The 27,094-nt window shown below is 39.2% G+C and overlaps 1 protein-coding gene across 1 annotated transcript in view; it reads right to left on the bottom strand.

Moving 5' to 3' along the window:
- MUC19 (mucin 19, oligomeric) overlaps positions 1-8,945 on the bottom strand; it is a gene marked incomplete at its 3' end in the record, with an annotated part of 32,902 nt that extends 23,957 nt beyond the window's left edge. Inside the window, exon 1 of the mRNA XM_009074729.1 lies at positions 8,795-8,945. Coding sequence (XP_009072977.1) covers positions 8,795-8,945 — 151 coding nt within the window. The remainder of the gene's footprint in view (positions 1-8,794) is intronic.
- Between the last annotated feature and the right edge of the window lie 18,149 nt (positions 8,946-27,094).

Raw genomic sequence — 27,094 nt, 5'->3', positions numbered from 1 at the left:
GAATGCCTCTTTAAGTCTCAATAATGGATCACAGTTTGTTCTCACCCAACACATCTATAGGAATCTCAGCAGGCGTAGAATCATAGAAGGTTTGTTTATTCTAGTGTGGGAACCTTTGTAACAGAGCAAAATAGTATATACATGTATTTTGGTCTGTTAATTTTTCTCAAGGAAACAGCAGGGGCTTTTGTTTACTCAGCAAATACATCATTCCCAAGGAAATTCTAGCTGCATTGGTTTGCTTAGCAATTGCACAATACCATGTTGTTGACTATTGTGAAAATATGTGTCTCTCAGTTGTAAGAATAGTCAAGATAATTTACTATATTATAATTTGGAAACTAACCTAAATATTAAGAATATTTTTGGATGCATCTTGCTAAGTCTATATATATCAGCTGCCAATACACATGCAATTATTGTTGTCATCAATTTATAAAAGTTATTATTTGACACAAAATAGAAAGGCAGGCACAGAATATCCGTGGAGATGGCATGGGATAGGCAAAATATTCTTTAGTCAAGACATCTCAATATATTTTTCCACAGAGTGTGATGCAAATAAAGATGTGTTTCATGGACACTGTATAACCACTAGTCATTTTCCAAAGCAATTTATCAGATTAGCACTGCACAGGACTAATAACTTTCTTGTTCAATGAATGGCTGAGGATGCTTTTGAGTGGCATTGAAGAACTCTTACTTTATATTCTAAGCGACTCTTGTATTTTCAAGTACAATATAAATCACCTTGCCAGTGTTTTAGTGTTTATTTCACAAAATATAAAGCAGTCTAAAATTATATTTGCAGTTCTCAGTATTTTGAAAATGATATGCAAGATAAATTTACATGGGCAATCTGCAGAATGAAAGATGTTAGCTGACAGGTCATAAATTACTGTATGTGAATAGGACTGACTTAGCAAACTTATACTCATGAAAGTAGTTTCAATTTGAGTGGTTCCATCAACTTAACAGTGTTACTCATGTTACTACAAACTGCCAAGACCAGTCCTGGTGGATATAATATTGACAAGACAAAAAAGCCCATACAAAATGTGGGATTGTATGTGTCAGATAAATCTCCCAGTCTTGATCATACTCAATATCTCTAATTCATATAAATCTTTTGCATAAGGTATTACCAATGCACAATTAGTTACTGAAAATCCTTGCCATATGAATATTCGTTCCTAGTCCCTTTTGCAAAAAGTTGCAAGAAATCTTGAGGAATCTGGTATTAGCTCCTGGTAGGTGACAAAATACTGGAAAAGACTGACCCGTGGTCTGACCTAGCAACTTGGAAATGTAGTGGCTTAGGTTTCATGAGAGCCATAATATTCATAATGAAGCCTAATACAAAATGCAACGGGAATAAATTACTTCTGTAAGACATAAGCAATATTGAAAAACAGACACTTTAAGGCATGACTAATGGTTCTTTTGGATTTGGTCTTCAAGGCTACCTTACAAATGTAGTTTTATACAGAAATTTAAGGCAATATTAAATTAAATCAGTCCAGCTAATAGACAGACATTAAATATTCAATGAAAACTAAGATAAAAAGAAAAAAGAAATCTTGTTTAAATGCAACCACCTGTTAAATGAATCGATGAGTATGTTTGTTAAAAATATATTACTAGTTCGAAGCAGAGTCTTTTTTCTTTCCCAGTAAAAAAGATAAGTTCTTACCTGTCTGATGGATACAGCAAACTGTTAACAGGAAAGCCCATATGGGTAACCATATCCCCCTGCCAAACCCCATCTTGAGTGGAGTTTGGCACAAGGATATTGAGTCTAAAATTGACCAGGACCAGTAGCTCACCTGTGCTTTGTCACTCTTTTATATAGCAGGTGATTTTGGCTTCAGGCCCAGATTGATTGAGAGAGTGTAGAAAGGTGGGGTTTGGGGATTTTAGCAAATGAACAGGTAAACAGAGGATGCTCTTCCTTTCTCAGAAACTGGCCAAGAGTATTTGCATTTTGGGAGGAGTAAATACATTTACGTACATATATTTTGTAAAGGTACAGTCTAATAAAGGAACATAACATGATTACAAATAAAACACATCTCCTCCTCCACAAATAACAGGTCCTGGAACAAATTTAATTTGGTGTTGCTTTAGTTATGCAGATGGATGCAAGTAACCATTCTAAGTTTTTCAGTGCTATAATTGACGCCATGCAGCTCCTTGGCAAAAACCTCACTGATTTCTGAAGTCTGAGCAGCTGTAGAGTATTTCCTATGTGGAGACCCAGCACTAAGAAGCGTTTCTTGGGGCAGTTCATCTTCTTGTAAGAAAGAACAGAACAATAACCTTGAAGGGTCCTGCAGTCTCACACAGTCACACTGAGTGTATGCCATGAAAACCCCTCTATATGGCACTGACAAGCATTGGACACCCATTGGGGGAAGATAATCCAGCTTCACCTACACCATACCCTACATTTGTTAGAGATGGGCTTAAACCTTGTAATCTCCTTCAGCTCTCTGTGTAATCTCATTTTGCCTTCTTGTAGAAAATATCAGGTGTAATTTCAGACAGACAGACAGCCTTACACCAACTTTGTAGGACTAAAGCCCTTGATTATGGCCCATGATCATGACCACACTGTTTCAGTATTATTTCTGTTTAATTCCATTAACATCCATAGAGTTTTGAGAACTATAAATTAGAGAAACAAGCAACAAATCAAGCCTGTAAGGCTTTCTAGGAAAGGTTTAACAGACTAATTTTCCTGAACATTGGCTTTCTGCAGTTTTACTGAATTATCATTTCAAAAGCAGCAACAAATGTGCTAGGAAAGGTTTAACAGACTAATTTTCCTGAACATTGGCTTTCTGCAGTTTTACTGAATTATTTCAAAAGCAGCAACAAATGCACACTACAATAAATACAGTATTGCTACTTCATGTCACTTTATCCTTTTTAGTTTGGCATTGGAGATAGGTAGGATGAGTTGCTCTGGGCAGATTTCTGTCTCTTTCCAAGGTAAACAAACCTTGCTTTAATATAGTAAAAGATGGACAAAAATATTCAAAGTTAGTGAAACTGTTCTTTTAAAACTGCTAGGTTTGACAAATCAATGCAGTCCAGCAGTTGTTATAATATATATATTATATATAAGAGTTTCCCTTAGTTCATGTCCAGTCTCCTGTCAGTTCATAGGAATGATAGTAGCTGATGGATTAAAAAATCTTCATCATAAAAAATGGAATAAAGGCTGCTGCACAGTGGGGGATTTAGCAAGAGGGATCTGGGAGATATAACTGGAGTGGCTGAGCCACAGGCATAAGGAGAAAAAAACAAAACAGGTGGGTACTAGGATGTGGAAAGAGGCAGAAAGGACTTTCTTTGAGTAGAATGGGACAGTTTTGCCTTTGACATGTCTGGTAGGATTCAATTCAGCAGTCTCTGCTACTGTTTACAATTTCTGCTGAAGCAGGGGAAGGAGGCAAAGTTGGGAAGGTGTTCTAATTGTAAAATGTAATTACAGCCAGATGCTTAGCTCCCTTGGGTGCTTATCAAAATCCTACCCTGAAATTATATATTTAAAAATATTTCTGTAAAAGAACAGGAGAGTATAATAGCATTTTCCATCCAGTTGTTAGTGTACTGAATAGTGTAATTTTCTTTCAATTTATTTCAGTTCAGCCTCTATTTCCGCTTTTGTTTAGCTTTAAAGTATATAAGGTCCTCACTCGTTTAGTGTTACAAAAGAAAGAAAAAATAATTTGTTTATGAAGTGTTTTCTGGATTTGACTTCTGTACTGAAATCAGTATTAGTTTGCTATGACAATGTTGTGGTACTTAAGTCAACATTTTGACCTGCTATAGCATGAAACACGTTCTCTGTCAAAATGTCCAGGATGTTTAATGAAGTTACATCTTCATAATCAGTAGAAAGCTGTTTACACACCCTCGACCTGTATCTTTATGCTTCAGCAAACCAGGAGAAAAGACAAGACTGCATTTCCTGCCCATAGAACGTTGTTTTATTCTGTGCCAGTACTCATTATGAGTATAAATTCATCTGTACATAAAGGAGGCAAATGACTTCTTGTTTACGTGACCAGTTAGCTGTATTAAATAAATATACTCTAGTCTAACTTAAACAATTAAACAAGACACCCAACAAACTGGGCTTTCAGCAACTAATGTGCATGTACCTTTAGCAATAGGCTACTCGTGATGGCTAGAAGTAGCAGAGCTTGCTTCCCTTCTCAGTTACACCCACCTCTGCATTAGGCATAGCAGAGTGTCAGGATCTTTTTGTGTTGCTTTGTAATATTCGGAGAGTTTCTTGTTTTCCATTGGGTGGACTAGAGCAAAGTAGGGAGCTTTCTGAGGGGTTGCCAATGCTTTTTCTACTTGTCTGAGGAAGGTGAGGAGGGTGTCTATACCTAGGATGACCAAGTGTGTCACTGGGGTCAAGGCAGTTTATTCCTTTGCCTGTCTTTTTTGCTGGACTTGCTGCTATGCAGAGTGCTAATATTAAACACTTCCATTTTCTTCTAAGACAGTCTTTCATTTTCACTCATTATAACTCTTAGTGACTAAACCAACTTATGTCAGACTTGAATATGTTCTTTCATTAAGCATTTAACAGTGCACAGTGATTGTTGGGAAAGCTGTCCCACTTGCATTCAAAGGTGTTCTTCAAAGGATGTTGCCCAGATATCTTTCTCAAAACTTTATGTGCTCTGAAGTTGCTATGATTGCTACGGCTCAGACTGAAATTTTTGTTTTCCAGAGAACAGTGGTGGTCAAATGATGTTCCAGTCTTCAGCTTATCCAACCATACAGCCTCTCTCTTCCTCCCTCTCCACCACAAGTTGATGAAATTGGTAAAAACGTAAAAGGTGCAGAAGAAATTCAGGTCACTCTGTTAGGTGGCTTACAAAATTTTGAAAGCTATCAGGTTATGACATTTTACTGATTTCTGGAGAAATCATACCTGTAGATGAAAGTCTCACAAAACACAGAAGGGTTTAAGGAAACATGTTCATTGGTCACATGGATGGTTGCTCCAAGTGGTTCTTGTAGATGAAAATAAAGCAGTTCAATGACTTTTGGTTTTCCCAGAGTACAGTGAAGAGAGCCTACCTACAGGGACAGGGAAGAGCAAACTCTCATCTTCACTTGTATAAGGAAAAAGGAACTCCAGAAGCAAGTTTTGAAGTATTTTAATAACAGAAACATAAGCACATGTCTTTATTGTCAATGTACACCAGGAATACACTAAGGGTCCACAGTTTTTGGTATTGCATGGCACTAAAACAAAACACTTTTGTTTCCAAGAGGGAATGTTCAGGAGGATGTTGAAAGCGTTATTGATTCTTTCCTGTATTTTTCTCTGCTTTTCTCAGTTTTAATGTGTGTAAAACACCGAAGCTTATCTTGACATCTCAGCATCAACATGGAAATTAATTCAGGATAGATCTGTACAGTTTATAGACACCAAGTATTGAAAGGTTATTGGAAGCTAATTGCAACAGCCATGGATATGGCTGACCAATATTCTCTGACTCTTTTTGATCTTGTATCAAAAACCTATACCAATGGATTTATCACTAAAAGTACTTCTTGCAACAGTAAATAGGATAATTCTGGCCATGGTTATAATATCTTCAATTTTACCTGTTCTTCTTGGTTTCTTGCATAGAAGTAGGAGCAAAACTTGAAACATTGATCATAATAGTTTAATGTAAAATTTCAAAGACCAGATAAAATATCAGTATCATCTATACTATAAATGCTACAATTTCAACCTGAAAGTAGATCACATAATATGAGAGTGCAAAGGTAAGAACTCAGAGTTTAGGTAGCAGTAGTATTAAGGCTCTTAATGAAAAACAAATTAATCAGCCTTCTGTGTTCAAATTACAACTCCACTAGTGTTAAGAAATTCCACCTCCTCACAAGTGTGAAAAACCAGAGATAGCTGGGACCCAAGTTTTGTGCCCAGGTTGGGTTTGTGCCTGGGCATTTTGCCTCAGATCTGTGAAGTCCTTACTTCTTGTATTGATTGGCAAAATAGAGAAGAGGCTGTTTATTGTGGTGTGGAAAGTATGGTAAAGTAATGACAGTCTGCAATTATTGCAAACTAAGTTGATATTAACTTAAGCAGAGGATCCGGCACACCCTTTCCACCAAGCTCTGCAGAGGAAGCCAAGTTCTCTCCTTGGCTTGTCCTGCTCAAGTTTTTCTCACCTTTCCCTGATAACCTCAATCATTATTTCCTTCAATCTACAGGTGACTCACTAGGGTTTTGCTTTCCAGCCCTGCCCAGGGATTCATGCTCACTCTCCACCCTTTTTTTCAAAGACCTGTTAACTTGCCTACAATTAAATACATGCACTGCCACTTTGGAAGAAAGTGATGGATGCTCTCTGGCCATAGGCTCCTTTCCCTGGTTCTTAGACTAGATGATGCAGCCTGTTTTCTCTTTAGTATAACATGTCATGCCACGTGAGAAATCTCATAGAGGTTTCTCCATGGAAGACAAAGCTGCACACAGCCTCACAGTGAAAATCATGTGGAGAGAGTGTTAAATTCTAACCATGAATGGCAGATGAGCTCTGTGTCATATATGGTTGTTACTTGCTTTTTAGTATATTATAGTAACTTTAGGTTAAGGAAGGTACTTTGGAATGCCCCTCTATGCCTATAGAGATTAGATTGTCTACATGGAAAAAAGTGATTAGGTTAAGGAAGGTACTTTGGAATGCTATATATGCCTATAGAGATTAGATTGTCTAAATGGGAAAAAAAGTGAGCTAAGGGTACTTAAGGTTAGAAGAAATGAAGGAAACTGCCTCATATGTCAGTAATATTAGTCATAGTTCCTTAATTACAGAGTGGCACATGAAGTATGCAGTTGTGTTCTCTTCCCTTTCTTGATTCTGTTTTAAAGGATTTGGAAAAGGGGACTGTAACTTAGAGGCAAGGATGTTGTGTAGGACAATGTCAAATGCTTTGCACAAGTCCAGGTAGATGACATCAGTCACCTGACTGTGATCAATTAACACTGTAAACCTATCACAGGAGGCCACCAGATTTGTCAGGCGTAATTTGCCCTTAGTGAAGCCATGTTGGGTGTCTCCAATCACTTCCTTATTTTCTCAAGTCCAGGTAGATGACATCAGTCACCTGACTGTGATCAATTAACACTGTAAACCTATCACAGGAGGCCACCAGATTTGTCAGGCGTAATTTGCCCTTAGTGAAGCCATGTTGGGTGTCTCCAATCACTTCCTTATTTTCTATGTGCCTTAGCACAGTTTCCAATCTGCTCCAACAATGTCAAATGCTTTGCACAAGTCCAGGTAGATGACATCAGTCACCTGACTGTGATCAATTAACACTGTAAACCTATCACAGGAGGCCACCAGATTTGTCAGGCGTAATTTGCCCTTAGTGAAGCCATGTTGGGTGTCTCCAATCACTTCCTTATTTTCTATGTGCCTTAGCACAGTTTCCAGGAGGATCTGCTCCATGATCTCAGACACTGAGGTGAGACTGACCAGCCAGTAGTTCCCTGGGTCTTCATTGCTTCCCTTTCTAAAAACTAGGGAATATGTTTCCCCTTTTTCAGTCAGTGGGAACTTCACCAGACTGCCACAACTTCTCAAATATGATGGATAGTGGCTCAGCCACTTTCTCTGCCAGTTTCCTCAGGACCTGTGGATATCCTTTATCAGGTCCCCTGAACTTTTTGTACCTTCAGGTTCCTTAGATGGTTTTGAACCTGATTTTCCCCTACAGTCGGTGGATCTTCATTCTCCTGCCTTGGACTTGGGCACCTTGGCTGGAGTGCTTGCTATTAAAGAGTGAGGCAAAAAGGTCATTGAATACTTCAGCCTTTGTAATATCTCAGGCAATTTGGCCTTCTGTTTTATTTCAGAGCAGGCCCACATTTTCACTAGTCTTCCTTATATCACCAGCATACCCTAATTCTCTCTAGGATTTTATCTCATGGCACAGTACCAAGCAGATTCCTGAAGTGGCCAAAATCTGCTCTCCTGACATGCAAGGTGGCAAGTTTGCTGTGTACTCTCCTTGCTGCACTAAGGATCTTGAACTCCACCATTTCATGGTCACTGCAGCAGGCTGCTTGAAAAGCTCCCAAGCCTTGTCTCAGTATTTTTGTGTGCTAATTTTTAAGTTGGGAAAATTTATACATGTATGTGGTGAATCATTTTTACTGTCTTTAATGTCCTTAGGTTCTTTGTTGTACTGGTTTTATGTGACAAGGTTTTCATAGCAGGGGTCTACAGGGATGACTTCTGTGAGAAGCTGCTAGAAGCTTCCCTCATGTATGATAGAGCCAGAGCCAGCTGGGTCCAAGGCAGACTTGCCACTGGACACCAGAGATGTATTGTATTTAAGAAGGGGAAAGAAGTTACTGCACAGAAGCAATTGCAACCAGAGGAGTGAGAATACATGAAATAACTCTACAGGTACTAAGGTCAGTGAAGAACAAGAGGGAGGAGGTGCACCAGGTGCCAGATCTGAGATTCCTACAGCCCATGGTGAGTCAGGCTGTGCCCCTGAAGCCCATGGAGGTCCATGGTGGAGCAGATACTCAGAAGGGGAAAGAAGTTACTGCACAGAAGCAATTGCAACCAGAGGAGTGAGAATACATGAAATAACTCTACAGGTACTAAGGTCAGTGAAGAACAAGAGGGAGGAGGTGCACCAGGTGCCAGATCTGAGATTCCTACAGCCCATGGTGAGTCAGGCTGTGCCCCTGAAGCCCATGGAGGTCCATGGTGGAGCAGATACTCACCTGTAGCCCATGGAGGACCCCATGCCAGAACAGGTAGATGCCCCACGGAGGTTGTGACCTGTGGGAAGCCCATGCCAGAGCAAGCTCCTGCCAGGACTTGTGGAACCATGCTGAGAGGAGCCCACTCTGGGAGAGAGATGGCACATGGCATTCGGCCATGGTCAATCCAGCAGAACCGTGTACTTAATTCAGCTGAAAGCATAATTTTTCCACTGTATCTGCTGTCTGAAAACTCAGCTGGTAGAATTTTCACCTTCATTATTTGCTTGGTTTTCACAGCACTGGTTTGTCAGGCTCAATTTCTGTTTTGTTTTCCTCTTTTTGCATAGTGCTGAGTATACCTTTCTGTACTAATATCAGCACTGATGATTTGTTATCTGTTTGGCACTTTGTTACCTATTTGATGCTATTGTGTGTTTGCCTTGTCCGTGCATCTTTTCTTCATTTCATAAATTGCTTATTCTGTGGGATACTAATAACATACACAACCTAAATATGGCTTTTTGAATCCTTTGTGGGAGACTTAGATATAATGAATTCTTTAAATTTTAATTTTCTTCTCCACAAGCTTCACATAATTATTTCTTCTGTACCAGTAATTGCATGTAGCCCCTCACTTAAAATTATTTTTTTTCTTTACAAAATCACTCTTGAGGTCTTATTTGCATTTTTTTGTCTACTTCAGAATCTGCTGTTGAACATATTTTGGTGTATTTTTCTCTCTGAAGCTTTCTCAGTGGTACTTGATGAGTCATTTCTGCATGTGTTACATAAAAAAATGTTCAGATTTGAGTCTGCTCACTAGTGCTGCACATATTCTTAATGCTTGACAGACTAAGTTTATGCTCATGTTCAGTCTGAAGACTGTACGTGGGGTCCAGGCTCTAAGTTTAATTCCTGTCTGTGGTGCTGATTGAGTTTAGAGGCTCAGCTGAACTGCCTAAGGAGTCAAGCTTATCATTCCATGTCTCCTTGTCTGCCCTGTTCCTCTGATTAGTGGAAATCACCTGGCATTGACCCTGAGCTGACAAACAAAAACTGAACAATTCACTTTCCAGTTCATGGCTCTTCTGCTCCCTTTCCCTCTCTATCATCAATACAGAGTATGAGACACACCTGCAAGCTGAGAAGTCTTAACAAAAATTAACTCCTGGAATAGCCCAATTTGCAAGTAAAAGCTCATCATAGATAGTTGTCCTGTGGGGTACCAAGTGTGAAGCACAGTCCATCTGTTTTGGGATAGCTAATGCTAATTGTCACTGCAAATGATCACAGGTTCCTCCTGCTGCTCTCCTCTGTGACATTCTGTTCTACCCCATTAGTTAAGATGCAGGTCCCATGAATGTAAAACCCACCTAAAGCTGAGATATTGCTGTCTCCTTTTCCCTTGCACTGGCTTATATGTCCACTCCCTCCCTTGCTCCAGCCTTGGCACTCATATAACCAACCCCACAGTGAACCAGGCCGGTGAATGTCCTGGCTTCAAAATTTCATTGCCCTTTTGTGCAACATTAACCATAACGAGTTTAATTATATTCTACAGTTTTGACAAATATAAGAATCGATATTTTTTGGTGGTTTATGATCTATTGTTTATGCAAACTCTTGGGTACATGAACTGAAAACGTAACTTTTATAGATGACATTTTTGTCTTGAAACTTTTTGGACGGAGCTTTTAGGTCTTCATACAAGCCCTCCTTGTCTTCTTGTAACACATCTAAACGCTGCAGGAGCACCTGTAAGACTTTTCCTCTTCCAGCTAATTCTGTTTCTGTCTTTCTTTTCCTTACTCCTATTTCAATTTCAGAGTTCCTTTCTGATAGTTAGAAATCACCATGAGATTCTTAAATGCAATTCTGTCTGTTCAGGGACAGGGAAACAATGTTTTAGTTTAATTACTTTTCTTATATAGAATCATCTTTCATCAAATGCTTCCTTAAACTAGGATTTTCTGAATCCCTAGGCATTGTCCTGTACATAAGACAACACAGGAGCTGCCACATCCCTGAGGGAGAGCAGCTTTGAGCCTTGTAGCTGTGACTATATTGCTCTGATACAATGCTCTCCTTACATTAACTGTCAAAACACTAGTAATGACTAGATATTGAAAACACAGTCCAGCCCAGTGGTGAGGACACCACCAGCTCTCTGAGTACGTTCTGCAGTCAGCAAACAGAATAAGAGAGGCAGAGAATGGATGTGAATTTGGTGGTATTTCTCTTGCCCCAGTCTGATGAAACAAAGAAGTTAGGCAGGATTAGGGGTAAGCAAGCTTCTGCTTTCCACAGATCACAGCATCATCCTTTATTTTAAGACCAAGCAAGAATTATGGGACAGCAAACTGCTGCCTGCCGTTGCTGTGCTAGGTAAAGCAGTTGAACTGACTTTCAAATCACTTGTAAGTCATTTAAAGTATTTAGGAAACAAAAGCTGGGTGTTTCTGCTTATGTATGAGTATGAATGTGGATAGGCCAAAAATCACAGCATGAATCTTGGTGTTACTTTGACTGCACTGCTTGACTAATTCTTGTAGCAGCAAAAGCTTTCAGAGTAATAGATCTGTATTGACTGCTGCTATTATTTTACTGCTGAGGTGAGTTTTAAGTATTGCTCTTTGCAAACAGAAAGAACATGCAAAGCAACTTGCACTTGTTTTAAACTAATTCCCATTCTGCATATGGTATTTGAGGGCCAGTCAAAGAGGAATGTTGATGGATCTCAGGCAGTCAGGCTTTGTTCTGGGAGAGCCTGCAAATCACCCATTTTATTTATTATTTGCTGATCACAACCTTTGGTATATGCATGCATATGCATTCTGCTCTGCTACTTTGCCATAATGAATACATTGCAACTGCCAAAGGAGATGATCCTGGTAGCTGAAAGAAGGTTTGTTTCTTCCCTTCCAATTTCAAACTCCCAAAGAGAATTTGAAATTAAGCAGGCTTCTTTTCTTCTCATTTTTTGTCATATACATCTGCAAAGAAGGGAGTCTCTACAACTTTAGCAGCTTTATCTCATCCAAACTCAGCTGTATTTTAGGATCCCATACAATAATGGTGCTGGCTCATTGGTAGAAATACTGCAAAGAACAGTAAAAACTATTTTTGCAGCTTTCTGAACATAATGAGCAAGATGATGATGTCATTTACATTCGTTCATGTCATAGCCAAAAGTACTTAGGCACCCTGCTTACAGACAAGGAGTGTGAGAATCAGATTAAATGCAGATAATATGGTATGAAAGCGGCTCAGTGAAAACAGGAGGTTATACAGTGCTGACTAGGTGGTCTGAGATCCTGAAGGTCATCATCCAAATACCTGCCCATTCCAGGCTCTTTATGAAAGGATCTCTTCAAATTTTTGGGTGAAGGTATGAACTCTTTGGATCCTTTTTAAGATAGAGTAGGCTTTATTATGAAAACCAATCCCTGGGAATAATAATCTTGCTGTCATATCACTGCTGAGCTTGTTGTTTCTCTGTCAGGAAAGAGCAGAGAATGGTGTGAAGATCTACACACTGCTATGAATTTTCTCTACCACTCTGCTTTTTCTTTGCTGGTGCATTTCCATGCACCATACACTACAGCAGCCCATGCTCCTGTGCCTAAATCTTCAAACCTACTTTACCCACAGACAGCAAACAGCCTCTGCAACTCCAAGCTGTTTGTATTTACCTAAATGTCCTACCAAATGGCCTTCCAGATTCCTTTTTAACCCAACCTGAGCTGTCTGGAAAAGGCAGTACAGTGCTTGTACTCCTTATTCACCCTCCCTACTGCTTTGTAAACCCTATCACATTAGAGCATCCCATGCTTTCTGATCATTCATGGAGATAAGGTCCTTGGACGTGTGTTGGATTCCTGAAGCAGTCTCTCTTCTTAATCACAGTTTCTGGCTGCAGAAGCACATTTTGCCCTTCTGAAAAGAGGAAAAGGAGAGGGGTATAATATGGCTATAAAAGAAGGAAGTATCAGGACAGGATTTGGAGAAGTAGAAGTACAATTGTGTTCCATAAAGACATGTCTTCCAGCCCTGATAACAATTCCGAGTTGCAGTGTAGTGTAGCTCAAGTAGCTACTCAAATCTGTTAACTCTTGTTCTTTTGATAGCATCTATATCATGAGTAAATATCTGAGTAACTAATTAAGTCGCATTGCATATAGAAGTAATTGAAATTTCCTATCATAATGAAAAAAGGAGGATACAAATCTTTTAATTACACTTTGCTTAGGGTATCCCATATCCATACTACCCTGAGACACTGCAGCTCGTTGTTTATAGAGAGCATATTTAAATTCATGCACCTAGTGCTTAGGACTAAGCTGAAGTGTTTTAAACAACTTGTCAAGCTCTCCAAACCCATCTGTTGATGGGGTAGGTAAAGCAGTTGAACTGTTTCAAACCACTCCTGACTCATTCAGAGTACTTAGGAAACAAAAGCCAGGAATCTCTGTTTGTGTCTGAGTATAGGACACAATTCACAGTAGGAATTTTGATGTATAATGCAAGAAACGTTTACAGAAAAGATATCAAAGCAAACTGACTCATTCAGAATCAAAGTAGCAATGTGACCATTAATTGCTGCTTACAGAAGTGGCTGTGGCTCTCTGCTGAGAGTCAGGAGGCTTGGATTTATTATCAACTTCATGAAACCCTTGCAGAATGCCAATGTGCAAAATTTCTCTGTGTCTCTGATTTCCCTATCTATCCCTGGCTAAATAATTTTTTTACAAATTCTCAGGAAGGAACTAAGAAATTCTACATTTATATCCTACTATGATAAGAACTCAATACTGGTTGCTCCTAGAGTAAAAAAAACAATTATTGAAAATTGCTAATTTTAATTGCTAGGCCTTTTCTCCAGATTTTGGTGTGCAGAGGGTAGGAATGGGCTCTTCACCCACAATGACTTTTTTATACCTTGGCACTAGGAGCAAATTAAAGTGTTTTTCAGGTTGTCCTAACCTGAGCAAAGGAACTAGTCCTCTCTTTTCTCACTGATAGAAGCAGTTTCATCTCCCACGTTGATTGTATTCAATAATGCCCAGAGGAAGCCAAATGTCTGCTCTGCCACAATCTTCCATGCACAGAGACATACACATTGCCTGACATCTATCTGTAGTTCACAGTTCAGTACCACAGCACACCTGAGTTTGGTACAGTAGTTCTGTGGCCTTTCAAAATATAATTTCACAGTGATGTTTGAAGTTTCAAGCCACAAACTTGGTCAACTCAAGGATTTTCTTGGCACATTTTATATATTTGAGAGATAAATTGACTTCTTTTCTGCTTCCTGAGTTTTTCCATTGTATTTAGTTTGGACATAATCATGTCAATTGTGAGGGAACCTTTTGGGACTCCTGTATGTAATAAAGCATATTCTTGGATTAACATCAAAAACACCTTATGTGGGTGTAAGCGTAAGGTGGTCTCAACCATAGACCATGCTGTATATACACCCTGGACTATCCAGTGGGTTTTCCATTTTGTACTACTTTGTTCCTAACAGAAGCAACATCCTGTACATATCAAGATCAAAGACAAGTAAAACTTTGGGAAAGAATTTCCAGTTTGACCAGTCATGAAAGAACTGAATGAGCTCATTCTGTACGTAAGAGATATTAGCTGTACCCAAGCAGACATCTGACTCTGGAACTATTTGCTAGGATATTTGTGGATCAAAACCATATAAAAGTTCTGAATGGAGCAAAACCTTTGGCATGTTATATTTTGAAACCAAGGTGAATAGAATAGAATGTCAGGAAACTCTCATGGTTGTTCTTTTGGGCGTACCTGCTAATTAGTCACTATTCTAGCTAATATTTGCTCGTAAAGTGAAAGGAATTAAAGTGTATTTATGCATATGATTTAGTCAGTTCTACATCAAAACTTATTTAAAATTTATATTCCTCAGACCCTTTTTTATTCAGTGGCCCTTGAATGTTAATGTGGGAAAGTTATTTCAGTGGGCTTACAGGGAGGAAGATTATCTGAACTGATTTAGTGAAGAAAGTCTTGGGAAAGGAACTGTCATCAGATATTTTTCCTGTGATCCAGAGATCTAGTTAATGAAAGTGATGAGAAAGATCTACGTAGATTTCAATTTTTCTTAAATTATGCTAATTTGCTAAAACATAAGAATTTGCACTTGTATTTTAGTGATTAACCTTCTAGTTCTCCCTTGTCCTCTATTCTTCACATCTGGATAAGAATTTAATAGATGCAGAACATTATTCACCTCCCAGTGAAATCAATTATGAGACCTCCATGGGAGCTCATATAAATTTTATTAATCCTTTAATAATGTATACTTTGATAATGATTGCATCCTTACACATGGTGGCTTACTAAGTGGATAAAGTGCTTCCTACCCCAAGGCAATGCATAATGCAGACTCATGGAAGCTGAATGACTGAGTATCTACTGATATGATATATTACCTTGGACCATCAGTTATACATTAGGTTGAACACAGCTGACAGTCTTGATTTGTTCCTGAATCTTTCTTATATCTTTACTTTATAGCATTGACTAATGCCATTATGCATTTTCTGTGCCAACACCCTCTTTCCCATTGCTATGACTTTCTCAAGATTTTAATGTCTTAAATTGAGATTTTATAAACTTTTGATCTACATGTGCAAAGTATTTTTGGAAGGAGGAGATGTGAATACTTCAATCAGAACGATCCAGCTGTTCAGAATGTAGCAGGAGTATAAAGAGTTTGATATACCATTTAACAAATCAACATATTGCAGCATTGTGGAATTTGGGGGGATCTTGCTTCTGTTTAAACATCATGTCTTCTCAACTACACTTGAAAAGCAAAACACTATTTATTAGACTTCAGCAGAAATGAAGTTGTTCATACAACTGCTGATGCCATCCTAGGGTGTCATGTTTAGCTCAGAGAGATCCTGGTATTTCTATTGTCTGGTAAAGCATTTAATGGATGCCAAATCAAACTCTTAACCTTTCTGTAATTCTAAGGAAAAGTAAACCAGACACTGGGAAACAGAATCAAACCTTTCTGATAAACATGTTTGCTCTGCTAATATGTTTGAGACGGTTTTTTTTCCCCCGACTAATGTAAGACAAGAACAGTAAGTAAGTTGATGATGTTTTTACGCAGATAGTAACTACTTCCCCTCTGTGCATTTAGTATAAGAATGACTACGAGAAGGTGAGAGAAAATGTCCACCCAACCCAACACTCCATCTGTGGCAGTGGTCAACAAGCACATCAGGGAAAGAACTGAGCAAGCACAAAGTGATAATTCTGAGAAATACCTTTGAATGCTCCACAAATATGTGGCTCAGGATCTTGATGTGATGGCTTTGGGTCCATTAACTCTATGGCTTTGTTGTTATTGTTGTTGGTTTTGTTGTTATTGAGTTAAATGGCATAGGGATCATGGTTGCAGTCAGTATGGAGAGGAAGGAAACAAAATGGAAGTTAAAAGACTTTTAACTTCCTTTACAAGATCTTTAAGACTGACCAATTTAATGACTTTCAATTGCAGCAAAGCTGTTGTCAGCAGATGAGTTTTCTCTTTACTGCCCCTTTTCATTTTGGCCTTTGCTGTTGCTGCTACTGGACAAACAGCTTCCTCCTACAGAAGCCAAAGTGAGATGGGAAGTGGAGCACTGACTGAGAGAGAGGGAAGAGGAAGAAAGTGGGACTCAAGGATCATACAGGGAGAATAGCTAGAATGAATGAGTGAGGAGACAGTATGCAGAAAGGTTTCAGATGGAAGAAGGTACATACGGATGAGTGAGGAAGCTCAGACTGTGTGTGCAGTAGCAAGTGGAAAAATGAACGGGATATATAACTATTTGTACCTCCAGATCCTGGAGGTAAACTACATCAAACACAACTAAAGATACTGGCTGGCCTTTGTGACTAAAAGAGTTAAACAACCTGGTATAAAGCATTCCTTTCTGTCCTGTTCTGGGCAAGCCATGAAAAGGACGTCATGCTTCTGAATTTTATTTGTCTTGGAGGCAGTGCACGGACATCCTTGTATCTCAGTCTCCTTTAAATGACATTGGTGGAGTTTAAGAAAAGTTTCTGTGGCTAGTCAGCTTTGATCCCTCCCTCTGTTTGATGACTACTCTTCACACTCTCTGAGCACTGGGACTACTGTCTGAAAACTCGCAGAGCAAGGGGCACACTACAGAAATAACTAGCAGAACCCTGGTTTCAAGCAGTGGTCTGTTTCCTTTAAACATCATAAACAGCATAGGTAACCTTAGATGCCTATTACTGCTGTCTCTCTCTTCTCTCTTCCGTGTCTTTATGTTACCTTATATCTCTAAAAATTCTCACATTTCATGTTTGTACAGCACAGCAGAGAGTAATTCTATACTCTTCTACTACAAGCACCACCATGGCTTAATAAATATCTGGATAAATAATAATAGGACAATGCAGAGAGATGTAAACAAAATTAAACTCTAATCTAGTTTGGCAAAGCAAGCATGTGCATATTTCAAAGACTTGATTCAGACCATGGGATATTATGGTGCCTAGCACGGGAAAATCCTGGTCCATGTGAGTGGAGTTCTCAGCTGTTAGGGTAAAACCAATGCCAAAGCCTGCACTTAGTTTATTCTGAAATGCCTATGTTCTTGAGCTACCTTTCTGAACAAGCATGTGGAATGGAATTGGGTATTATGTGGAATCTGACTTTACAGACATCACTAATCCCAGTTGTTCCAACGCAGCTATTCATGAGTTTAGAGTTTCATAAATTCTCAAGAATGTTGCTGAGTTGACAGCTAAGACTCAGTACACCACAGCCACAGAATGGAAATGTTCTTAATGAAATGCAATCAGAAAACTAGAAAAAAATACAACAGACAATGGAGGTGAAAAAAAAGAAAAAAGAGAGAGTAGACAGAGTAGGATTCCCTTTCCTTCCTACTCATCCCTTCCTCTAAAGGAATGTTACTCATGCTGCTGCATAATTTTTGCAGAAATACTTCAACTAAAACTCCCAGTCCTTGTTCTGTGTTTCTGTAGCCTTCACATGGCTTCCAAACAGACTGTCTTGAATACTTATATTGATATTGTCATCAGAGAGTACATTTTTGATGAGGATTTACTTTATACACCAGCAATTATTTTACAAGGCTCTGATCTGTCAGCATGTGCATTGTGTTGGTGTAGAGCCAAGACCATGCCTCAAGGACATTTTTAGGCACCAGGCTGAAGGTAATACAACTCATCCACAATGGCAGTCTCTGTCTGACTGTTTGCTCTGTATAGATTCAGTTTGTGTGACGCTGTTAAATATCTAAGCCTTTGTCAAAATGAATAGGAGATTTATTATCAGAGATAAAATGACAACTGCTCTCAAGCTTTACAGAACTCAAGGGCAAAGCAGTTTTTCCAGTTAGAAAGAGGACTTTGTCCACTACCAGCAACTAATGATGATACATGCATGGATAGAAGTGTGAAGGACCCTGAAAAACCCTACCATGAAACCTGATTCAGTAAAACAAGCAATCACCAGTGCCCCAAACACACCAATGTTAATACCAGAGGGAGCAATCCTTTCTGCAGGGAACAATCCCTTGAGACCCAGGGCTCTTGTTGTTTACAGGTAAAATACTGACTGCTTGTTCAGAGTTTGACTACATGGTTGCTGCGTATCTGTCTGTCTTATATGCAGTGTAGTGAAAGGTAAATGGAACACTACAGTAAGTAAAGAAACACCAGTACAGGAAGTGGGAGTGAGTCCTTGAAGTCCCTTTTACATCTAGCAACATCTACATATACATACAAGTGTCACAGTAGTAGCACTAATTGTTTAGAGTGTCTATAGTAGAACAGAAGTCCACAGAGAAAGCAAGATTTTAAACACTTTTTAAAATAATGGAGGATTTTCTTCAAGTGTCAATGTTGCTAATGTTTTCCTGAAGCTGACTGTGGGCCAAGTTCTGTCCTGACTGTGCAAATCCAGCCTCCTGGCTTCAGTGGAATAGGCTCAGTAGAAGAGTAGGATTTGGCTGGATTTCACCACTTCCTTAGGTACCTAAGAAATAACTCTCTAAGCTACCTGGAGGGCTGCTGTGCCAAAAACCTCACTTAATTGCTTAAATTTTTCTGATTATGCTAGCTGAGCCAATAAAACATCATTTCTACCTACAAACCTTATACTACCTGAATAGGCTTCAGAGAAATAGTGGTACAAATAGCTTCAGTTTGATTACTGATTATAAGAGGGAAAATATTTTGTGAAATAGCAGACAACAATAGACAAAAAATCTGCACTTTCCCTGTAGATCATGTGCCTTTTGGGATTCCAGCTAACTGCAGAAAGTACTGTTAATATGAGGGTTCATATACATGTCAATGAAAATTGCTTAACACAGCCAAAGTCACATCCTAGATGGCACATAACCTTTGGGGAGAAAGGAAGAAAATAACTTGTTGCCTCAAGGAAAACACTCTGTTTGCTATTGTATTGTGTAGGAGTTTAAGGCTGATAAGGTAGACCAATGATCTTCTATACAACTGCTGATAAGTGAATAAACCAAATGCACAGCTGTGAAACTTCCTATGTGGCTCTGAAAAGCAGTTTGCTGCATTTCCTGGAGACTAATACAAGGTCTCTTTAGAAAAGATAAAGTTATGAATTTAATTTAATTAAAATATAAGCACACATGATAATTTTAAAAGATGATATGTTTAAAATGAGTATTTCTAAACTTTAACAAGTTTTATGACAGTAATCAGAATGAAAGTCAGTAGCCTATATCATGTAACAGAAGAAAGGCAATATAATCATAAGTGCAAATATGCATTAAGATACATGATACCATGGATATTAAGAGTTAAACATAGTATCAATAACAAGACAGACATAGCCTCAAGAAATATAAGAATAGAACTGCTCTTTCAGTAAGGTGGAAAAAAGGAATACATTTTGCTGTTTCCTTGTAAGTGACATGTTTGATCATGACAGTCATTACTTTTGCAGTCAGGATACCCAAGTTCACTGGTATGACACATCAGATTCTCAGCAGTGTCAGAACACAGTTTGGCACACTCTCTGGAGAGGAATACATGCAGCTCTGAGCCATTCCTGTATTGTCCAGATTCAACTCATTGTCTAAACTAGCAGAATCCTCAAGCTTGCCTGAAAACCCTGGGAGCACAAGAGAGCTCTGCTCCTGGCAGAGACCAGGAGAGCATCTGCTAAGGCACAGGTGGCTGTAAAATGCAGTGCCTATGCAACCAGGCAACCAAGGTCAACCAGAAAAACTTGCTGATAAAAACAAAGAGGTCAGAAAAAGGACAAACTTTTAAAAGCCATCTAGATACACTTTTTTCTTTCTTTTCTTTTCACCTTTTAAGAAAACTGTACCAAATCCCAGTGTCGTTAGAAACTGAACTTTATGGAGAATCGTGGAGTAGTTTGTTCACCTGTGTATAAATACTATGTATATACCACCTGTATAAATACTGTGTGGTGTGTACTTTGCCACAGAGGATATAGGATGGAATGAGGACATTGCTGTGCCCTGTCTGCAGGGGCTGAGAGGGGCTGCTCCTGGGGCTGCAGCACCACCAGGGCACCCCTACTGGGACCTGAGGGTGTTGGGGAGCAGTTGGCCACCAGTACTTTTTCACCCTTTACATGTAAACTTGGACAGGAGTTATCAGGTTACCTTGCAGAGGTAGATTAGCTTGTGCTTGACTAAGTCGTTCTGTGGTGGAAAAACTGATTTGTGGTGCCTGCTTGCATGAGGGAACAGGCTTGTTCTGCCCCAAATTCCTGTCAAAAAGAAAAAAAAAAGAAAAAGGAACAATTAAAGAAAGAGGAAAACAAAGTCCTAGGTCTTTCAGGCATAGTTTTGGTTGCTGCCCTGGTGGGAGAATTGCAGTAAATATGCCAAGTCCTCTCAGAATCGGATTCCCAAGAGGCAGGAGTACCATGCTGCAGGTCCATACCTCTCTGCCTTTCTCCTGAAAAAAAGGTGATGGTGATGAATTGCCATCCCTGGAGCAGTGGGTGCCCTGTGTGTGTGGCACAGGGCACTGTCTGGGCAGTGCCAGTCCCCCCTGTGCTCTGAGAGAAACGATTGATACTTGGCAGTCTCTGTGAAGGGCTGTACCTTTCCTGGGAGGCAGGTGACACCTCACATTTGGACAGATATCATCCCTAGGGGATTTTCCCAGGCTTGGTGACAGCCAGGGACTGTGGTACACCTCAGGCTGGCCACCTTAGCAGCTCAGCTGCCAGCTCCCCAGGAGCAAGGCTTTTCCTGCTGCTGGTGCCCAGATCCTGCAGGGACCCTGTGGGGGTTAATAGGCTGTACCTGAAGGCCACCTAAAAAAAGGGGTCCTCCCTCTGTTGTAGTTCTCAACATTTTTGGAGCTCAATGACTTTTAGGTTAGGCCCTGGGAAGGACACAACCTCCTTCTTCCCAGCCACTCACAGCTCTTGCACTGCCAACTTTTTGGAGCATCTTCAACAGTTTGTGACAGCCTTGAGGGTGGTTTGAATGGAAAAAGCACTCAGAAGGGTGATTATTCTCTTTTCTCCCTCTCAAAATGCTCTTACAGCATGGATGAGCAGGTTGTGGCATATTAAGATAAATTAGCTTCATCCTGTACTGTTTACTCTGAGTCACTGTAAAAGGAGTTTTCAAAGAAATGTGTGGGGCAGAAAGTGATTGATTATTATTCTTTATTATTTAATGACATTTGTGACTAAATTGTGTGTGAAATTATTTGTCAGGTTTTATAAGATATAAGCTTTTAAAAACCACAGTTGCCAGGATTGAAGCAATTTGGTACTGTGTGATTTTATTATGGGCAAATTATTTCTGAATGCTTAGCTTGGCCATGTCACCAGATCAGATGAATCTCAATTAGCTTAAAGAAAATCGATAACTAAAAATATAGTTTTTAGTTGGAAAAAAGATGCCCCCTTCTCTATCTTCCCTATCATAGATGCAAGAATGATTGTGATCCTCATGCTTTGCTTTGTGTTTAATTTCAGGCATACGAAGGCCTGATGATCCTGTCATGTGTGCTAGAAAAACCATGGAATAAACCCAGTGTGGCCATACCAGAATGAGTGAACCCAGGCAGGATGAAACATCTGCCTTGTTGGTAACTTTTGCCTATTTATTTATTTCTAACCTTTGCATGTTCCTCAAATGTGCTTGCCCAGTTGGGTAAGTGAGGTCTGCTTACTGAGGCATTTGCAATGTTAAGTAATTTTTTCAATTGGGTGGATGGACTGTAAAATAGAGTCTCCAAGCTATTATTGTAATTTCCTGAAAGCCTCAGAGATTAGTCACAGTGCATATTTGTATTTTTCAGTGAGGTAAATTGAGATCCTGCTAGTATCATGTCCACTGCAGTTACGTCAATGTAATGCTGACAAGTTTTTCTGTGTGTCTTGGAGTGCCTTCTTGCTTTAATGGCCTTGTGGTTTAGGATTGCTATTTTACATGGAAAGACAGCTTCTTTGGTACTGGGGCAGAAGAGCTTATGAGCTTGTGAAGTTTTCAGGAGTTGAGCAGATTCGAACTATTTTTTGTTTTGTCTCTGCTGTGTACTCTGAGCCTGGAGAGCTCAGAAGGGCAGAGAAGAGTAGATCACACAGTCTTTTAATCAGCTGAAGTCAAGTTTGTGCCAAATAAGTGACTGATGATTTAAATCTATTTTATAGTGCAGTGGTATCACAGGAGAACATAGCCAATACTGGCTACTATGAAGAAAATCAACTCTAGGCCAGCCAAAATCAGCACACAGTGACTAACAGACTTTTTTTTTGCTTTGTAAAAGTCCAGATAACATTGAAAATCTCAGAATGGTTTAGGTTGAAAACTTACTTATGATGGAATCTCAACTGAAATGGAAAGATTATTTATTGAAATACTGGTCAGTAAAATCCCATATAATATTACTGATGGATAGATAATATTGACCCCATAGCTTTCTTGCTAAAGGTAAAGGTTAGATCAAGTGTACTGTGACAACTTCTTTATTATGAATGCTCTGCATCTACTTCTTGCCATGAGGTATGTGGCTCAGTATTGTTTTGCATTATCTTTAGTCAACAAAATTCAGTGCAATTATAATGCTCATTTCCTGTAAAATAGCAGATATCTGAATAATGGACCTGAATTTCCTTTAGGATGAGGTCATAAAGCACAAAAGCATTAACAGTAGAGCAAATGATAGAATTGCATCAGGTAGAATAATCTCATTCTCCAGAATACAGAGCAACCACCAAATACTGTGAATAAGAAATTTAGTTCTTCCACAGCAGGATGCCACGATGGTATTTATTATGTCTTTTCTGCAGATTCTCATATTGTGCCTGTGTTGCAGTTGCAGCCATGTGCTACTGTAGGTATGACATTGAGTTATGAGATAAACCTCAGTTTTGGCCTCAAACCTCCCTAGAGATCAGCTAAAGTGGAATGAGAGTTTTAACTGACTCCTTATTGAGTGAGGGAACAACTGCAGAGTCCACATCTGATACTCTCCAAAACTCAGGCCAGTTCCAAATCTGCCTTGGAATCATGCTCCTCTCAAATGTTTCTGGCAGGTTTTGTTTGGTTTTGGTATTTTTAGGTCAGTGAATGTCAGTCACAGCCATGGGGAAATTCTTGAAGTTAGACTGGTGCAAGTGGAGAAGCAATGGTTTAGTTTCAGGACTCATGAAGTTGTCTACAGCATTTTACAAGACTTAGTGTGTGAGATACCCATAATTGCTCCTATTTAATGGCTCCATTTTTGACTGCCTGGGCAGCCTTTCTGGTCTTAAACCAGAGGGTGGCAAAAGTGGGATTTATTTGCACACATGGTAGTAACAGCAGGAAAGGAATTAGATGTAGACAGAATAAGTTTCTGTCTGTTTTAAAGAAAAGTTAACTATGTGAATAATTGTTAGTAACAACAATTACTTTAATAGTGCAAACATTTTCTGGTTACTCATAGCCAAATTGTAGTTATAAATAAAAGTAATAATGAATGCCAAAAGAAATCTGAGACTCAAGAAGGAAGATAATTTTTGAAACAGTAAGGAGCAAAGGAAAATTTGGCCGTCATGACCACTGCATCATTTACAAAAATGTACTTTCTCTGCATTTACAATTATTTTATTATTGCATTAATAAAGTTCAAATAGAACTAGTTTCCTTTGCTGTTATAAAACTCTCTTAATCTGGCTGGTTGCAAGAGAGCTGCTGTTCTTTTTTTTTTTTTTTTTTTTTTTTTTTGCAATGGTAGAACAAAGCCTATTGCAGAGCAAGAAGGTTTCCTTCCTTGAGTTGAGTTTTACCATTATAAGTGTGGTTTCCATTCTTGAGTTGTCTCTTATCAGCCCAGCTGACTCTTGTGCCACAAGCAATCCTGTCTTTCCATAGCTGTTTTCAGAACATGATATGGGTAAAATACTGCCTGTCATGCTTTTAGAAGCAAATGAATTGTATGAAGTGTATTCCTAGCTGGAATCTGAAGACATAAAATTTCAGGGTATAGTTTATATATTGCTGATAATTATGAAGCATAGTTGTAAAGTGATTATTAGCCGTTTGTTATTTACACTGCAGAGTTTTAATATGTTGTGTGGAAAAGGGGCAAAAATAAGCTGGTCATGCAATAGTTGGGTCATGTAACAGTAGTTCTGAGTATGGAGCAAAGGTACAAATACTCAAGGAAGGATTACTGACTGCCAGGGTTGAAATTAGACCCAAAACCTTTGAATGCAGGTGTTTTTTTTCAGCTGGAATAACTTCTGTCCTAAGCGAACGATTTCTCTGCTGCAACTTATTTATGTTCCAAAAATGATCAGATAAGAAAAGAAAAAAAGTTAAGTGACGTATAAACAAGTCTTGTTATGTTGTATATAATGGATTCTTGTAGATAAAAGAGAAAGTTAGGGGCAAAGTTTATCTTCATGACCTGAAAGGAAAGCAGTAGTTATGTGGCTCACTTCGAAGTGCCTGGGAAGAAACCCAACCTGTTCATTCAGGCTTGTAAACTGTGAGCCCAGAGCCCCCTGGTGTTACCATCGGTGTATCTTGCACTAACTATCTACACCAGCACAGTTCAGTCTGACCCACACAATATTCTGACCTGCATCAGTATAGAGCTACCAAGACAAACACTTTCATCCACCTAATCGTTTATTGACTCTATTATTTATCTATGGCTTTAAAAACATAGTAATTGATTTTTGAGAAAGATGACTGATCTCATTCATCCTAGTTTTTAGAAAGGTTTACTTTGGAATTACAACCCAGTCTGTGTCAGCAACCACTCAGAGCAAAGATAGGTCCTATGTAAAGGAAAATTGTGGGAGCCTGTAAGGCTGCTCGGCTACATCCACTGCAGCTCTGTTTTTCATTTACTACCTGTCTTGCTCCTACAAGATCTTTCATTTGGTTTTTCATGCTCAAAGCATGTTGTCCCCTCTCCTTCTCTTCAACTGAGTGTTCCTGTTTGCTCTTTCCCATTACTGGGACTGCACCTGTGACAGAGATCCTTCCTTCTACAAGGCAGAGTCTCCAGTACTCACTCAGCCACAGGTTCTGTGTGCCTCCGTGGTTTGCCTTGGTTTATGGGTTTCTTCCTTGTTTCATTGCCTCCTTTCTCCCTGTGTCAGGATCAAACCTGTCTGTTCCTTTGCTTCTCTTTCTGTGTTTTCTTTTCTTCTTATGCCACCAAACTCTAGGCTGATTTTGGCCTCTGTTCTCCCTGTCACTAACACCTCTCAGTCTTCCCATGTGCCGCACGTGTTTTTCATTCCCTTCTTCCTCATTGCATTAGTTTTTCTTCTTTCAGTGAGTTACATGAAATGGCTGGTGGCACAGACTTATTACACATAGAGATTTCCAGGGAAGAGGATAGATTCTGGGATGCTGGGATTCAGGCTTTTAATGGGAAACCAACTAAAGATCTTTAAGCAACATGCAGAGAATCTGTTATTTCAGTAGGTAAACTGTGGCCAAGGAGCCACTGTGGAACAATGAAGTGCATAATAATTGATTTTATATTATAGACAATCTGTTTTCCCTTCTGCAGAATGAGTGGGAGAAGAATAATTTTCCCAGCTTTTTCAGGCCAGAGAATCTGTCACACATCAAACTGGTCACAAATTCAATAGGAGTGCTGCATTGGGAAGCCTGGTGGGTTAGGTGGAAAGGAGGGAACAAGGCAGTGTGCCACCACGGGGTCTCACTGGAAAGCAAAAGAGCCCAAGGACTAGAAAAAACAGGCAGTGAAGTAACAATTTGTCAATAGGAAGCTGGGAGGGACAGAGGGAAGGAGAGAGGGAAGGGAGGGATTTTTGCCACCAGGAAGTATTATCTTACTAGTGATTCTCAGGGACAGCTCAGTGCTCACCTCTGCACGGGGGAGTATATGTGTGGTTAATGTTCTGTGAAAGAAAAACACGTGAAAAAGCAGCCTAAGCTGCTGCAGGGCACCAGCAGAAAGGCTATGTTGTTACCCTGTTACTCCCTCTACTGAGCTGTCCAAGTATTAGGCTATGAGAAAGGTCATTGCCTTTAGTTTTTTACTGTTCCCCTTAGCAATTCTAGATCAGTTATTTGTAAGTGGTGTACAACATGTTGCTTGGCATCTTACAATCTACAGTCAGATCTGGCTGGTTCAAATTCTACTGCAACGAAAGCTGCATAGGAACCTGTCAAAACTTTTAGATTTACAACAGTGCAATTTCAGGTTTGAGATTTATATATATTGCAGTGGACTCTAAAATATGAGACTAAGTGTTTTGAAATACTTTGGATAGTTTCTGTCAGGAAATGAATTTTCAGAGCTGCCAAATATCTACAGACTCCGAGATGTTCCTGCTTGCTGAAAGCTCATTAATTTCTGGAATCTGAAGTGATGTGCTTGGAATGCTTTCAGTATTTGCTTTTGAGTGTTTTTCATTCAAAGCAGTATCAAAGCTCTATAGGGGGTTAGGTGCCACAGTCTAGATTGACTTGTAACTTGGAGCTGTTTTATGGGGCCAGCAACTCTCATGTGAGGGATTCAAAGAAAAGCCAGAGGAGATATGCTGTAAAATGCTCAAAATTTATTAATCATCATTGCTTTTTTTTAATAAGAACAAAAATAAAACAATATTCCAAAACAAAATAAAAGAAGAAAATATACCGTACCCATATAACATGACTGAGAAATATGATAACATTAATTCTGAAAGAAATGACCCAATAAATCAGTTTTCAAATAAAATAAAATAAATAGCAATGGTTCAACTTTTGAAAGCTTCCTCAGAAAGAATTTACTATTATTATT

Source organism: Acanthisitta chloris, unplaced genomic scaffold (genome assembly GCF_000695815.1).
Source record: "Acanthisitta chloris isolate BGI_N310 unplaced genomic scaffold, ASM69581v1 scaffold3625, whole genome shotgun sequence".
Classification (NCBI taxonomy): Eukaryota; Metazoa; Chordata; class Aves; order Passeriformes; family Acanthisittidae; genus Acanthisitta; species Acanthisitta chloris.
Note: the sequence above shows the minus strand (reverse complement) of the source record. Positions and strands in the feature narration are given on the sequence as shown.